General features: G+C 38.9%; 2 protein-coding genes across 2 annotated transcripts in view; one reads left to right on the top strand and one right to left on the bottom strand.

The window, feature by feature from the left end:
- Positions 1–1832, top strand: part of shtn1 (shootin 1) — a 29860-nt gene extending 28028 nt beyond the window's left edge. Inside the window, exons 15-16 of the mRNA XM_025060969.1 lie at positions 490–611; positions 813–1832. Of these exons, the coding sequence (XP_024916737.1) occupies positions 490–611; positions 813–858 (168 nt within the window). The 3' untranslated portion in view covers positions 859–1832. The remainder of the gene's footprint in view (positions 1–489; positions 612–812) is intronic.
- Positions 1833–3901: 2069 nt separating this feature from the next.
- Positions 3902–15837, bottom strand: eno4 (enolase 4). Its single transcript, XM_025060968.1, has 12 exons — positions 15232–15837; positions 13650–13778; positions 12789–12973; positions 11485–11633; positions 10279–10448; positions 10077–10205; positions 9572–9640; positions 8962–9126; positions 7704–7829; positions 6588–6786; positions 4815–4982; positions 3902–4458 (listed from the first exon to the last, which is right to left on the bottom strand). Exons 1-12 carry the CDS (start codon positions 15397–15399, stop codon positions 4313–4315), a joined length of 1803 nt encoding a protein of 600 aa, XP_024916736.1. The 5' UTR covers positions 15400–15837; the 3' UTR covers positions 3902–4312.
- Between the last annotated feature and the right edge of the window lie 613 nt (positions 15838–16450).

Here is a 16450-nt window from a genome sequence, read left to right as displayed (position 1 = left end):
ATATATTTATATATTTATATATATATATATATATATATATATAGGTATAGTGAAACTCTCATCAGATTGGAACCACGATATAGAGAGGGAACGCTGTAATGCAAAAAAGAAAAAAAAAATCACGTCTATTTTGCATTTTGAATTTCGCCAAAATCGTCGCAATTTTAACGTAAACGGTGTTTACCAAGATCACTTTCTAATTCTTTGTTGATGCACACAGCAGGAGGAAGACATTTTACCAAGGCAAAAAAATATTAAAATATTTTTCTTTCTGTGCGGCCCGGTACCCATGGACCGGTGCCGGTCCACGGCCTGCGGGTTGGGGACCACTGCTCTATAGCAAACTGACAAAATCCAAGAATAGGCTTGAAATTAAAAAAAATATATATATATTTATTTATTATCATGTATACTATACCTTTATTTATACACTGTGAGTAGTGTGATTTTTTGCAGCAGAAACACCTATTTATGGCAATCTGATTTTAGGAGACTTTCCATAAAACCTCCTTTCAACCGAAGGCGGCACATCAGTCAACCAACCATGACAACGAGCTGCAGAGGATCCTGATCCGAAGGAGAGACAAACTAGAGACCCCGCCACAACACCAGTAAGGTTCGTCTCCCCCCCTGTGTTAACTGTCAATCCTGTATCAATAGGTGACTGTAAAATCAGGACCAACCTCAAAATAAAGCAGAATATTTTGACACACGTTATTAGAATCAACCTGCAATGTGTCCAGTACCGACCAATTGGATGACAGCAACTGCCCTGTGTGTGTGTGTTTGCTCCTGTCTCCATCTTTGTGCAGATCTCCACTCCGTCCTCTCTCCTGCAATGTGACGGGGGACACCTGAGGTTGGTCCCTGAAATTACAGATTATTTCTGGATGCTTGGGCAAAGGAGGGGGGGAAGGGGGGGGTTGAAGATGCCGAATCCAGTGCAGCGTGTTTTTGTGACCAAACGGTCAGTCTGGTGGTCACTGTCTCGAAAAGTAATGTTTTATTTAATCCATTGTGAAACATTTTATATCCTTGATTTTTTTTTGTAATAATAATAATAATAATGTTTATATATATTGCATCGTTGAGAAAATTAACATTTTGACTCCCTTAAAATCTAGTCTTATTATATAGGACTAACTGAGAGGTGTCAAACTCAAAAGGGTCAAAATCAAAAACTGTGACAATGTTATGGCCCGAACCCAATATTAATTGGAAAATGAATTATAAATAATAATGTTTTCCCTACCCCTCGAGATACAGTATGTAATGTAGAATTTTTTTTTTTGGCAAACAAACTTTAGTTTTGCGTAAACATTCAATCGGGAACGCCCAAATCTTAATATTAAAAAACACATGTGAAATTAAATTTGAAAGAAGACACACATAGGTGGTATTTGTTTCTTATTCAGAGGTATCTATCTATCTCTAACCTTTTTGAGTTCCTTCACAGGCCAACAAAAAAAACAAAAAAACAACTCCACACGCCTGAGTTTGGCACCAGTGAACTAACTGGTCCAAAGTTCTCCTTTTATTTCTTTTACTAAAGAAAATTCTATTTTCTTTAGCATGACAGAAAAAAATCGCGAATCACTGATCTGAACAAATGGAAAATGTATGTTCGACTTGTCGAGCGCTTACTGGGAATCATATCGTAACATAAAGTAAACAATGGAGATCCACTTGTATGGAGGACACTGAATGTTTTCACTGGGTCCTTTGGAGACGAGACAAATATTGTAGTATGACGTGAGAAAGAAGTATTTGTATTTCTTGTATGCTTAAATGAATGTTGAGCTCTTTCGAAATCCAACGCACCTCCTTTAGTCTTCCTCTTTGGCTTCACTCTGTATGAAATGGCTACGGCCGTTTCACATCTATATGGTCTTATGACTGGCTTTGTCTCTGACGTTGACATCAGCATGACGATTACTTGGTTGTTGTATTTTCACCAACTACTGTGAGTGAACTTTTTAATTTTTTGGGGGACAGTTTTTTTTAGCTTTGTACTTCCTTCTGATTTTACGACCCTATTGTTCTCTTATTGTGTATTCTCTGTACTCGTGCTGCTCGACTTATCAGCAGCATTTGACACCATCAGTCACTGTCCATACACCCAGACATGGACATCACGGGCAGTGCACACTACTGGTTCGAATTTTACCTGATTACCGATCGGTCATACCTCACACCATTTTGTCACCGGCGTCCCCCAAGGCTCAGTGCTAGGGCCCCTCCTCTTTGCCATGCCCACCACCTTGTCTCTCTAACACATCTGTATGGATAAAAACCCACCACCTCCAGCTCCAAAACTGAACTACTGGTCTTCCCAGCCAAGCCTGACATATCCATCACTGGACTGTCTCCTACCAAAGCAGCAAGAAAGTTGGGTGTCGTGATGGTTGACCAGTTGACCTTTACAGATCATGTTGCCTCTGTAACCCGGTCATGTCACTTTACATTGTTCAATATAAGTCAGATCAGGCCTTATCTAACCCAACAGGCCACCCAGCCATCTATCCATCCATCCATTTTCATCCGCTTATCCGTTACCAGGTCACGGGGGCAGCAGTCTCCACCCAAATCACACTGCACCGTACCAACCCCCCTGAACCTTCCTGTGGGTGGTGAGTCCACCGGAAGGTACCGACCGCCCTAACTGGGATTCGAACTTGCCCAGGAGGTGAACCTTGGGGTTCCACACCACTGACAGAGACATTGCCTCTGGGCCAAAGCGCCACAGGCCACCCAGCTCCTGGTACAAACCATGGTCATCTCCCACCTCGACTACTGCAATGCCTTCCCAACAAGCCTCCTAGCCTGTGCTGTGAAACCTCGACAGATGGTTCAGAATGCGGTGGTGCACTTGGTCTTCAATCAACCTTGAAGGGCACATCACCCTCGTGCCCACTGATCTACACTGGCTACCCTGGCTGCGCTGCCCACACCGAATTCAAATCAGTGTTGCTAGCATACAAAGTACTTGAATGGGTCTGCTACCTACCTACCTAAGCGCACTGATAAAGGGCTCGTGTTGTCTCACGTTCTCTCCGCTCGTCTAGGGAATGTTGCGTGAATGGATTGATTGTTTGTGCTTTCCGATGACTACTGCCTGTGGTCATGCATTTAATTTGGTGCTTATAATAAAAGAGTTTTTGTGGGGAAGAAAGAAAACTGACTACAGATAATCGGGTGTACTGTAGAAGAATAACTAAATTCTTAGTGCTAAATAATTTGTCCCTTGTCCAGTCATTTGTCCATATGAGCGGCGGGCAGAACAATGAAATCCTCTCATTGGTTAGCAGCGGATGGCTACACAAACAAAAAAAATAGAAAAAGTGTGTCATTCTTCAATTCCCCGCCAGTATATTCGCGTTGTGTTCAACTAAACAGGAGTAAAATGGTAACTTAATTGAAACTAGAAGATTGTTATTTTTCAAACATACCATCGCTTTATACATTTTTCGTATGACTTTAAAATGGTGAATTTAGATATTCTTCTACAGTACACCTGATTTTCTGTAGTTGCCGCGGCACAGTGGTTGGGAATCTCAGTGTTAGAGTAGACACGCAGTAGCTTCAACCTCTGGGCCTCGGGACTTGACCTTTTGAAGTCATCGTGAATGCTCCTGCCGACCACACCAGTCAGGTGCTCCGAGTGAGATCTTTTTCTTTTTTTTTTTCTTTTTGTACCGTGGCACCTGTGCACATTTTACACAATTACCCCTCTGGTGATTGTGTGAAACACGAGATCCGTGAACTGTGGCCAATGTCCGTCCCTGCATTGTACGCAGCCCTAATTAGAGCTTTCGGCTTCATTTAGCAACCGAGGAGCAATTTCCAGCTTTAAGCCACCTTGAACAGAGGACAGAGAAAATGTCACAGGCTTGAGCAACAGTGCTCTTCAAAGGCTTTAAACTTTATTGAACCGCACATTTAGGAACAAGCGCAGAAACAGGAAGTGCCTTAGGAAGGGGATTACACTTTAATCTCGCGTGTGGAACGGCACATTCGCCGTGCTTAGGTGACAAAGGTTTGCAGAAGGATGGGTGAATTATCATGGATAACATGTCGGAGGGTAGAGTGTCAGGGAACGGTGGAGCCGCTTCGGAGGGGGACGAGGAGGAAAGAAAAGAAGTCTTTGTGTCCGTTTGTCTCTTCATATCCTCCGTATCTAATGAGGTCTTCCTGCCGAGGCTCCTCACGTCACGCTCGTCGTTCAATCGTGTGGCAAGGTTTCTTTCCGCGGTGTAAAAAAGAAGTCAAACATTTACTGGTCTTCGCAGAAGCTGGGAGTTGCGATCTCCCATCAGGCCTCTGATGGAGCTCCCTCTGCTTCGGCCATGTCTTGCTGCTGCTGCTGCTGCTGAAGTTCTTGCTGCGTCTGCTCGTGCAGCATCTGCGCCTCTTTTATTTTTTCAGCAGGCAGTGGAGCAGAGTGGCTCTCCTTATAGACTGTGATGAGACAAACGATCGAGCGTTAGAACTAAAACGAATATAGTAGTATAGTATAATATCAGAATAAAAACCTGATCGGGTACATCCGTATGTGCACCACTCCCTGGGTAATGTCAGGTTTGAGCCAGTGTTAAGCCGGACAGCTAATTAAAAGATTTATCACAGATGCTAACCTTTTCTGGTTTGGATGAACTTTTTTTTTTTGAGTCCGACACAATCACGGAAACACTGTTTGCTTCCAAGCACGGGCATTACTTCCTCCTCCTCTTTGTCTAGTCTCCTTTTACATGTCTATTTCAGGAAGAAAAGAAGGAAGAAAAAAAAAAAAAGGAGCAGAATAGAAAGACTCCCACCCTGGGCTCCTCGTTGGGCCAGTTCTTCCTCTATAGAAAGCAGGCGGTTGTACTTTGTCATCCTCTCAGCACCGATCAGACCTCCCAGTTTGATATAGTCCAGTCCGAGACCCACAGCCTGAGGGGGGAGAACACAGTGTCTGAGTGAAACATGCCGTTTTCTTTCTTTTTTTTTTTTTTAATTTACATCATTATTGGGTTAAGTGAACACACACATTCATATATATATATATATATATGCATAAGCTGTGTTGCTTTGCATCATATTTAATTTCTGCAGGTTTTAATTATTTTGTGAAGTAAATCTATAATAAATGTAATTTTAGAAATAGCTACAATTATATAAGCTAAAAATGAGCTAAAATAGCTAAAAATAGCTAAAGATTAGAAAAGTAGATAATTACGACACAGATCCAGCTGACCTAGAAGTTGACTTGTCTTTAACATTGCCAAGTAGTGACAGAAACTTTCCAGATATACGTATGTGCAGGGGGTATTTTAGTATTTTCACAGGTACTAGCTAGCAAGTGTTACAGACAAATACGTTACCAGGCGTCGCTATACGCAGAAGACACCTTTGTTTACATTCACCTGTTGTGCACCGAGGATTGAATTTTACTTCATTTCTCGTTTGTACTGGTTTTTTTCCCCCTTCATTCTGGCTCCAAACAGGAAGTCAGACTCTTCTGGTGTTTTTATGTCCTAGGTTATGATGTTAGCACTGAGTGACATGAGTACAGAGACACTTATGTCCAGTACATGAGTTCAGACTTAAGTTGAAAATCAAGTTACGGCGCAATGTAGGAATGGAACTCCGATTTAAGTTGAGGACTCTCTATCAATCTACGAGTTAAATATGGTTGACAAATCATCAAAGAGAAGTAGAAGACGTAGAAGAGGAGAAAAAAAGCCATATGCAATGAGGCACATCTTAGTTTGACAGCAGGTCATCATGTTGGTAAAAACTCCCCAAAAGTTAACATTATGAAGGTTCATGATAAAGTGGCGACCTCTTTCCCGTCCTGACCAGATGTGTTTGATTCTTATTTTTCAACATCCCAATTGTCACAGACTCCACCAGGGATTTTAATGTCATATTTAGACATGTTGGTTTCTGGAGACGTCAGAAAAATATTTTGCCTCCAAAATGTGACTTTAAGTGTATCCTAGTGAGATTGCGAGCAAAAACAAAAAAAACAATGCACAGTGGATCATATTTAGAGATTGTTGTTTATGGATGACGCTCGCGGAGTAAACAAAGATGTTTATACAGATATGTGTTTGCATTTGTATTTCTGTGATGCAAAGGTAAACAGGTTGTAGTTCATAACCCAGGACCCTTGTCAAAATGTTGTGTGTTTAAACGCGTCTGACGTTAGTGACTCAATAAGCCTGCACACCTAACCTTTAAAGACACTACAAGACGTATTGATGCTACATCATCTACAAACAATTCCATGTTATTTGTGTAACCCGAGTTCACGAAACACATTTTGTTCCTACAGACTTTACAGGGGGTTTTTTTACATTAAATTTTGCTATTCTCCTACAAAAAAAAAAAACGTACTAGCTGTTTTTTAGGAAATGTCAATTTTCAGTGGTACAACAGTAGCAGATACTGGTACACAAACCTAGACTGCCCTCTAACGGTTGTCAGTGTGAAAATTTATATATTTTAATATATAAGTCGCACCTAAGTATAAGTCGCAAACACAGGCATGTGGATGAAAAAAAGGGTGCGACTTATAGTCCAAATAATTCACTTTTTCTCACGCCTGAACTGTAATTCTGAATCAGTTAATCTATTACCTTGCTTTTCTGACGCGAAGTGAACCAAATCGCTGACAGTGGTGTCGTGGATGTGTTTTACCACGTAACCTCTGACTGCTGGAGGGGGCGGGGCCTTTCCCTCGAATAGCAGTGAACAGGAGTCTGTGTTCGCGTTCCTCAGCTTCTCCCACTGCTCGTTGTCCTAATGGAGGAAAACACAAATTTGTACAAAAGCCGACAGATTTCAATGACTAGAAGTGTTAAATATAAATATATTTACAACATATGAAGTTACGTTTGCAATAGCAATCAAATCAAAGACTGTTTAACGTTTATGCTTAAAATACATCTTCTGCAATTATCAGAGGGCCGGCTCAAGCTAATTTAGTGCCTGATCGGTAAATCAATTTATCGCGTGATAAATGAAAAATAAACTTTTCCATTTTCCCGCGCATCAATCACCCGTTCTTTGTCTCTGCGGGCGCGTTTGTTCCATAGCAGAATGAATGGAGTGAACCCGCTTATCAATCACCCGTTCTTTGTCTCTGCGGGGTCGCTAGAATACACAAGTGAGCCTCGCGAGGAGCAATCTGAGGTAACGTAGTAGAATTCAGGAGCAAAATAGATGATTCGACTTTAAACTGAATGAGCAGGTTGGCCTACTTTGTTAGAAAGTTGCCACAACAACAAAAAAAAAGGGAAACACAAAATTGCATGCCCACCTAAAACTAACTACCGACCCAGTTTTCACAGCTGCAGAAAAAAGTATTTACTGTTGTGAATACAATCAGAAATGGCACGCAATCTCAGAACCTGTAGTTCGCTACATCGCAAACGCTTCCCAACCCCCGATAGCCCTTGGTTTTGGTTTTGGTTTTTGTTTTATTAGGGGCCCAATCAGCGGTGTGTGCATAACGAGCTGCATTCAGGTACCATAAGGGATGCAAGTACCGTTGACAATTTGTACTGTGTATATTAGTACTTTAATATTATGACATATTATCTTGACATCATTGGGGAATTGCCTATATCGCCTTTGCAAAGAGCCATCCCTCCATTATTGCACTGGACACAATACAGTAGTAGAAATCAAGGCAATAGATACTGTATCATATTTACCTCTTTTCTAAATGGGTTTATTAAAGCCACCAGAGCTGGGAATTTGTTGATCAGGCTTTGGTACAAATCCAGTAATTCATCCGGAGACTTAAACATTCCCGTCGCAACTTCGTACTTTCCTTTAGACTGAAAAGAAGAGAAAAACCAAATGACAAATAACCATTAAACTAGGAGGCAGACAAAAAGGTATATACATATATATATATGTGTGTGTATATATATATATATATATGTATACATATAAATGTACATGTATGTGTATATATGTATATATATATATATATATGCTGCTACAAGCACATTGAATGACATATATATATATGTACATGTATGTATATATATATGTACATGTATGTATATATATATGTACATGTATGTATATATATATGTACATGTATGTATATATATATGTACATGTATGTATATATATATGTACATGTATGTATATATATATGTACATGTATGTATATATATATGTACATGTATGTATATATATATGTACATGTATGTATATATATATGTACATGTATGTATATATGCACATTGAATGACATATATATATATGTACATGTATGTATATATATATGTACATGTATGTATATATATATGTACATGTATGTATATATATATGTATATGTATGTATATATGTGTATATACATACATATAACTATATATGTATGTATACATATATATGCATATATACTGCTTACATGTGTCACAGAAATGAGTCTGAAAACAAAATGTGTGTATGTGTGTCCTGGTTAATTTTTTAATGGTGGGACTGTCCACTGTCTTAGACCAAGACAACAGCTACTTCCTACACTGAAATAATGAGGCAGAATACTAAAATTCCATCTCAAGATACCACATTTTCCGGACTATAGGTCACACTTTTTTTATCCATGCTTTGGCTGGGTTTGCGACTTATATTCAGGTGCGACCTATATATTAAAATTTCACACTGACAGCCATTAGAGGGCAGTATAGGAAATGTAAATTTTCAGGTTGGTATTTTTCCTCTAGCACTCCAGGCTTGTGTACCAGTATCTGCTACTCCTGTAAGTCGCACTTTCTTTCATCCTTTGTCTGATGTGACTTATACTCCGAAGCGACTTACGGACCCCGGAAAATACAGTGGGAACATAATGTTTTTATTGTACTTAGGTAAGCAGAGGTAAGCAGTGCAGCACCTGCTGGGCCTCTACGAGTGTTTTGCTGCACCGCAGTGGCTGTATTTCAGGGCTTTTGATGACTTACATGGTCCATGAGCTCAGCGGCGGCACAGTTCACGGCTAAGTAGATCTCTGCTCCAAGTGCCAGCCCAAGGTTAGCCGAAGCTTCAGCTACGAGTTCCAGCGGCTGCTCGGCTCTTTCAAAGCCCAGGATCGGTGCTCCACTATCATGCATAACAGCCTGAGTGACCTTGAAGACGACAACCATAAAAACTGGACATTTGAACCGGAGTCTGCAATGAAGATCTTAAATCGACAGATTTAAGATCTGTAATTATAATACCTTTTTTTTTTTTTTTTAACTTTACATTTCAATGATTTTACTTAAGAGTTAGTATTGTGGTCTGCCTTGTGTTTGATATGAATGTCAAAGCCAAGGGTCACCGAACAATAAAGGTTAAGGAAAGGAAAGGCAGATGGAAGCACTAGATGTCTTAATAAGGCTGAATGCCTGGGGTAATTTCAGTATTAAAATGTAGATAGGTCCTTCTTTATTCCTTTGAGGGACACCGAACCAAAGAAAAAGGGTTTCAATCCTGTTTCCACCGTTCTGATCTCACTCCCACGGAACAGTCCACGAAAATTGTGTGAACTCGGTTCCACTCTCGACGTGAATGAAGAGCCGTGGCCCTCACCCCTGCTTTTGTTGACGCGTTCATTATTTTCATCATCTCCTTCTGTAACTCAAAGGTCATTGTGATGATCTGTCGGAGAAATTGTTGGAGAAGTTCAGTGCATTTCAAAACACTATAATGGGAAATTGAAATGGAAAAAGAAGAAACGATTCACCGGTAATACAGCACATTGTGCAGAAATAAAGGCAGTGATTAACTTCATACAAATCTATTTGGCTGCCAACACTCGGAGTACGACCAACCAAACACTAATAGATTATGAAACAAGTCCCCAAGGCTATGCGGATTTAAACACCGGTACTGATCAGATCCCTGGATAATTACCATAAAAAACATGTGTTGAAATAAAAAAAACATATACGATGAAATGAAGACGATGAAGAGCCCATGAATAAAAACCAAATCTTAGAGAAAGTAAGGACATGTTTTCTCAGTTTATGATGTGGTTTTCTTGGAAGAACAACAACAACACAACAGTATACTGTAGGTGTATGGTGCACAGTACCTCGGTAACACTCTGTCCTGCTTTTGGAATCAGGATAACTTCCTCCATTAATCTCAGTTTTCCGGGAGAACCCTTTCCACAACTCATCAACGTGACCAGACAGATAGGGATGTGTAACTGTGCTGGAGTCTGGATAAAAAAAAAAAGAATGTTTGCTTGTTGCTTGGAGTAGAGTTGGAGTAGATACACAGCCTGATCTCACCTCTTGGGTTTTCAGAGATGCTATGTGTTTGTAGAGTGGAATGCCTTGTACTTTGGCCCCTGCTTTGGCAACAGCCAGAGATACTGATCCAATCCCCAAGCTCCCAGGCACAACCGGTTCCGTTGGCTCAGTAGGAGGTAATGCCTTTTCTATAGAGGTGGTTTTTTTAGCTGTGCACATCAACATGGACAATGGTTACACTCATTGTTGCAAGGTCAAAATGCTTCAAATCAATGACTTTCGATTCATTTGATACCAATCAATCCCCAACCTTTTTTTGTACCAAGGATCAGTCAGCCAGTAACAGCCGTTATTGTGGACCGGTAATAGCGAGACATCATTGAAGTATCGTTACATTTTCAAAATAAAACAACTTTATTCAGTATCATTTTGAAACATTGCCAGACTATCTTTGAATGAAAGAAGTAAAGGGATATGACTCGACTCTTTTTGAATTAAGTCAATTAGTAAAACTGTGGGTAAATTAAAAAAAGTGTATTAAACCGCGGCCAAGTATTAAATTACATATGGACCGGCACCGGTCCTCAGACAAGGGTTTGGGGATCTCTGCCATAAGGCATTGTTTGTTTATAGAAACACTAATATTTGACTGTTTATCAATGGATTTTTAACCCTTTGATGCCTGACCCATGATATACTGAGTTAAAAAAAGTGTTTTCATGTGTTTTTAGACATAAAAATAAGAACTGATTTGGTTCTGTTTTTATACACCAAATTTTCTTTTTGAATGTTGACACAATTATTCTGCAGTTGCAAAGGCTGACCACTGTATGGCAGTGTTGGGTGATTCTCAGGCGTCCACTGTAGAGGCGTATATGCAACACTGCCATCAAAACCTATTCTTATCATAGAAAATGACATTTTCATAGCTGTCCACTGTAGTGACCGTCATGCATGAAAGGGTTAAACCAAATCTACTGCGACAAGCTAGCACTACACTATGTAGAATGTAATAACTAATACTTCAATAGCTTTCTGAAAAAGTTTAGAAACGGGAAACTGGGCCGACTTCGTTCCTAGAAGACATTTCGCTTCTCAACTAAGACCCTTCTTCAGGTCGGGGTTAGGTTTTTTAATCCTCAAAGTGACTCACACCATGAATAGCAGAATTTTCCAACAGTAAAACGGTGTGTGTTTTATACGTTTCTAAAATATATAGCGTTGCAGAGTTAGTTGCTACCCTACCTCTACTGTCACCCCTCTTCTCTTTAGTGGGCGCAGCAGCTGTTGGAGGAGGACATCCATCGTCAGACTCCCCAGAGCCATAGATTTTTTCCTCTTCCTTTCTCTGAAGGATGTCTTTCCACTCCAAATATTGCGTCATGAAGAATTTACTGTATGAATTGTAAATATAAAAAGAGCACGGCTTAAAAAAAAAAAAGGCAATTTAACAGGATAACAAAGGTGAAATATAAGATGATGGCAACAAAACAGCTGATAGTCAAAGTTAAAATACAAAACAAAACCCATTATTATGGACAATTTCCAGATTTCTACTAGGCTTCCTACTATAGTGTCATATACTTTCTGTCTGATACAATTAGTTAGCTAGCTAGTTAGCTAGCTAGTTAGTTGGTTGGTTAGTTAGTTAGTTTCTAAACATTTTAGTCAAATGCAAAATAAACCAAGAATTAACCAACAAAATTATACAGTCATTCGTGTTGTTATAACACCAATTTCTACACTATTAATTTAAACGTAGGAAGGCGTACCAGTTCTGAGAATCAATTACATGACACAGTACTATTGGCTTATATAGCCGCCCTTTCCAATGAACTGTGCATGCTTTACACTTATTGACTTATTACTCAGTTCCCAGACAAAAACCAAGAAAGTGACCGTGACATATTGAATCACTCCGACATCCTTCAAAGATTTAACTCTGCAAATAAAAAAAATGTTATATTATGTCGGACGGACTTTTTCTGACCGAATTTTCTGTAAATTATACACAGACGATGCTTACAAAGTGTCCTTTCCTGCAAATGTCACAGAAGGACTTTTTTGTATAGGCTGTGTAACAAACACTAATTTAAAGTACGTAACCTTTACTGAGCGACTGAATATAAAACATTTTATATGTATATTTAATTCATTTTTTAAGACGCACAGAACACTAAGTAAGTAATTAATTACATATTTTCCTTAGATTGTAGACATTCAAGGTGTCATTCGTAAATTAATAAACTGTTTTGAGTTTTTGAGTTTTGACACTATCCATTAGATAGTGATATAAAAAATTAGATATAAATTAGATTCTGATTTGGTGAAGCTACACAACATGCAAATCGAATTAGCAGTGGGCCTATAGATTTTATCTTTAACAAATGTATATTGGATCCTTAAAAATAAATAAATCTTCCCTCGGAATAAATAACAAAATCATCCAGATCAGAGACGCTTACTCATGCTATGTTTCATTTATTTTAACTGTTTCTTAACCATTTGGCGTAATAATGTAAACTGATGTAATAACATTTCAAATGTACCTTAATAAATGGTCAATTTGTGACTGGTCACAAGGGTTGTAGCCCTTTAGCATGTCATTCAAGGGCTCGTTAATCCACTCAATAGCAGTCTTCACATGCTCAGCTCTCTCCTGGCAGTTGGGTTTCCAGTCCACAGAATACTCATTTGACCCAAAGCAGCTTGAGACAGAAGCTGAGCAAACATTCTGAAAAAAAAAAACAAGGAGAGGAAATAGGACCTGAGAATGTTTTCTCTGCAACTCCCATTTTTTCAGTTTGTTTCATTAAACCCCTTTACTGAAACCCTGGTCATAATGGAAACTGAAGGGTGTGCTACTTTCCCATTTCCATAAAATTTCAGAAAAAACAATTTGCTACATGTCTTGTTGCTCTCTTTGGACTTAATTACAGATAAAAGTAATTTGACGTCTGTAGGCAGCTCTACTCAAAAAAAAAAAAAAAGCTTCATCGAAAGCTTGGTCTGAAGCTTCATTAATCAGGTGATCTCAAGAAGAGGTTTTAAACAAAAACACAAATCAATAAATAAGATAAGTTTTATGGCACAGAAGTTGTGGATCCCAGAGCTGGGAATCCTATTGCTTGTTAACTGACAATATTTTATCATTGGTCCGACTCGTTGGTATTGTTAGCTTTCTTGCTTAAAATTTCTCTCTACCATTTTCTAAAACTAATTTGTGTGATCAGACATTTGCGTTTCTTCTAATTTAATTCAAAGTGTCAAAACAGAGTTGAAACAGATACAGTCTAAAATAATGGCTGCACTTTACACTGATGCGGTATGCATTATTGTGAAGCAATGGTGCGGATGACTCATGGGGCAGAGCTAGCGGCAGTGGCAAAAATGTGGCTCACGTGTTTTACCTGTTCTTCATTGCAGATGATACAAAAGACCTCCACTTCAACCGACAGCTGTCCTCTAGTGTCGTAAACCTTTCGCCCATTCAGTCGGTTTATCCTTGGCGCTGCAGAAAGTTTTGTGAAGTAACTTGCCTAGAACAAGGACATAAAGCAGGCAATGGTTTTTTTTTTTTTAAGTTGTGAACTTTCACGTCTGAGTGATTACCATGAGGCAAGCTAGCATGCCTTGCTTTGGGTCAAAGTACGTTATCTGGCCATGTGATATGTTTCCCCCAGAATGAAGACAGAGATAAGAGCAGAGGAAGTGGACTGACAACGAGATAATCAACGAATGTCGAACTGTCCTTACGTACTGGAGCTACCAAATGCTAATGCCAACATAGCTTCTAATCTCATACTAAGTACCATTCATGAAGAGAAACATGGCCAGAGGACTTGATTCAAGTTGTCTCACAGTACGAGAAAGGTCTGAACTCAAGAGGAAAAATAACCTTTACTGATCAGACGGAGAAAAAAATATACCCTTACTACAGTATGTGCATGTGTTGTAACCTGCAAGCGTCCACTGGCTACCATGGAATCATGGAAAAAGTGCTTAAAAGTGCATGCAGAGAATAGATTAGCTCTAAAGGAGCCTCACTAAAATCATCTATTTTTTCTTTGACGAAGAGCCACAGTCGCAATCTCCCCAAAAGAAGCTATAATAATTCTTGTACTTTAAAGTCTACAGAAACTGCCGCAATTTTGGCATTTTGACAAGAGCCACAGTCGCAATCTCCCCCCAAAAGAAGCTATAATAATTGTACTTTAAATTCTACAGAAACTGCCGCAATTTTGGCATCATTGCGTCCTAGCCTCAATTGTTGTGCAAACACAACCACCATCACGTCCCAGTTTTTTTCACATACTTTTTTAAATCACTTCAGGTGTTACAAAGCCTAGAAGAGACATAGACAGCCTTTTCCTAACCATCCATGTGATTGAACAAACTAAGGCTGTAGTATTATGTGTACGGTAACACATAAGGAAAAATTCAAATGTATTTATCAGAATGGACATGCTCAGTTCATGTTTCAATTTCATTTTTCTATTTTTTAAAAAACTGAACATAAATGCTTTAAAATTTCGAAACTTTTGAAACATTGTCTCTAGCTGACATAATAAAGCAAATTTATAAATATAAAAACTTAAAATATGTATTAAATAAATGGGAGTAGAGTGTGGCAGTTGCAGAACTGTTTAGATTCAATTTCATCTACTGCCCATAACGAATTTATTAGTGTCTCATATATTTCCCCCCACTTTTTTATTTATTATTGTCTCCTGTATGTAAGTCTTGTAATAACTATGTTTCCGACAGCCGGAAAGAATACAAAAGTTGTCCAACATGGCGACTAGACCATATACTGTACACACAAACTGTGACGTCATCTTAGAGTTGCCTACACCGGACGCATAAAACGTTTACCCCTTTTAGTTGCAGTAATTGCAGCAATACATGTGACAGCGCATCATGAAAATATCACGTAGATATGCTTGTTTCTTTTCTACCCAAAGAAACGCACAAGAAGAAAAACATTCCTACCAGGTATCCGTGAACGTCTTCCGGCTGCTTAAAAAACAGCCGGTTCAGAGCTTTCTCCATCTCTTCTGGGATTCTGTTCTGCCTGTAGAACCCAGCTACTGCAACTTTCTTTTCGTACAACTCCCGGTCCTGGTCGTTGAGGCGGCTTACAAAGCCTGGATGGGACATCTTTGTTCGTACTACTTTAATACAGTTAGTATTTACTGTGTTTTGTCTGTACCACAAACAACTCTTTCTGTGAGTTCTTGCTTTCTTCCTCTATTTATTTATGCGGTTTATTGGCAGCCGGTAAATACGTCTTTAATGACTTTTATCTAAGTCATCTAATTGTAACAGTGGTGCAATAACAACTTGCTTAATCCTGCTTCACTTTTCCTTACCTGACCATACAGTTTCATTGCTTTTTATTTTGGACATACACGGTGTTTCTATTTGCTGTCACCATGGATATGAGACGTTCAAGTCACGACGACTTGCTGGGAAATTAGAGTGATAGAGCGCCTGATTTTATCTTTGCTATTCTGTAAATTAATTTAAATGTTTAAGTAACGATTGCTTTTATTATTACTACTTTACTATAATATTTCAAATATGCAGTACTGCTACTGCTACTACTATTTACTATTAAATGCAGTTTTTTTGTTTTTGTAAAACTAAATCTCAACTCTGGGCTAAGCTGTGAGAAAACCGATCTCCACTGTGCTCTGTGTGCCTCATTGGATACGACTGATTTCAGTGGGGACTGTGCACCTCACATCATTGGATATGACTGATTTCAGTGGGGACTGTGCACCTGGTCTAAAGCTTTGTCAATAGCTCAGGGACAAGGGTTCTTCAGAAGCTGTTCCAACTTCAAAATATTGCAATTTACTTACCAAAAACTTACCATTTTTTTACTTGTTTTATGTTTCAAGTTTTAATTAGGGCAACAGGTTGGTTCACCACCACACTGTACCGTGGAACTGATTTAATGAGGGGTTTAAATCAGTCACTGGTACTCAACAATTAAGGTAGTAATTTGCATGGACCTTTATGAGTAGAACAAAACCAAGTTGGTTCAACTTAATTAAAGTAAATTGTGTTGTGCCTACTGTAGTTTTTTTTTTTTAAGAAAAAGTCGACTGCAGTCCTGAACAATACATTAAGTTTGGGGGATTTTGATTTTGTTTTTCGTTTTTTTATTTTTTTTATTTTTTAATTTTATAATTTTTTCATTTTT

The sequence above is a fragment of the Cynoglossus semilaevis genome, chromosome 12 (genome assembly GCF_000523025.1).
Source record: "Cynoglossus semilaevis isolate Cse_v1.0 chromosome 12, Cse_v1.0, whole genome shotgun sequence".
Taxonomy (NCBI): domain Eukaryota; kingdom Metazoa; phylum Chordata; class Actinopteri; order Pleuronectiformes; family Cynoglossidae; genus Cynoglossus; species Cynoglossus semilaevis.
Note: the sequence above shows the minus strand (reverse complement) of the source record. Positions and strands in the feature narration are given on the sequence as shown.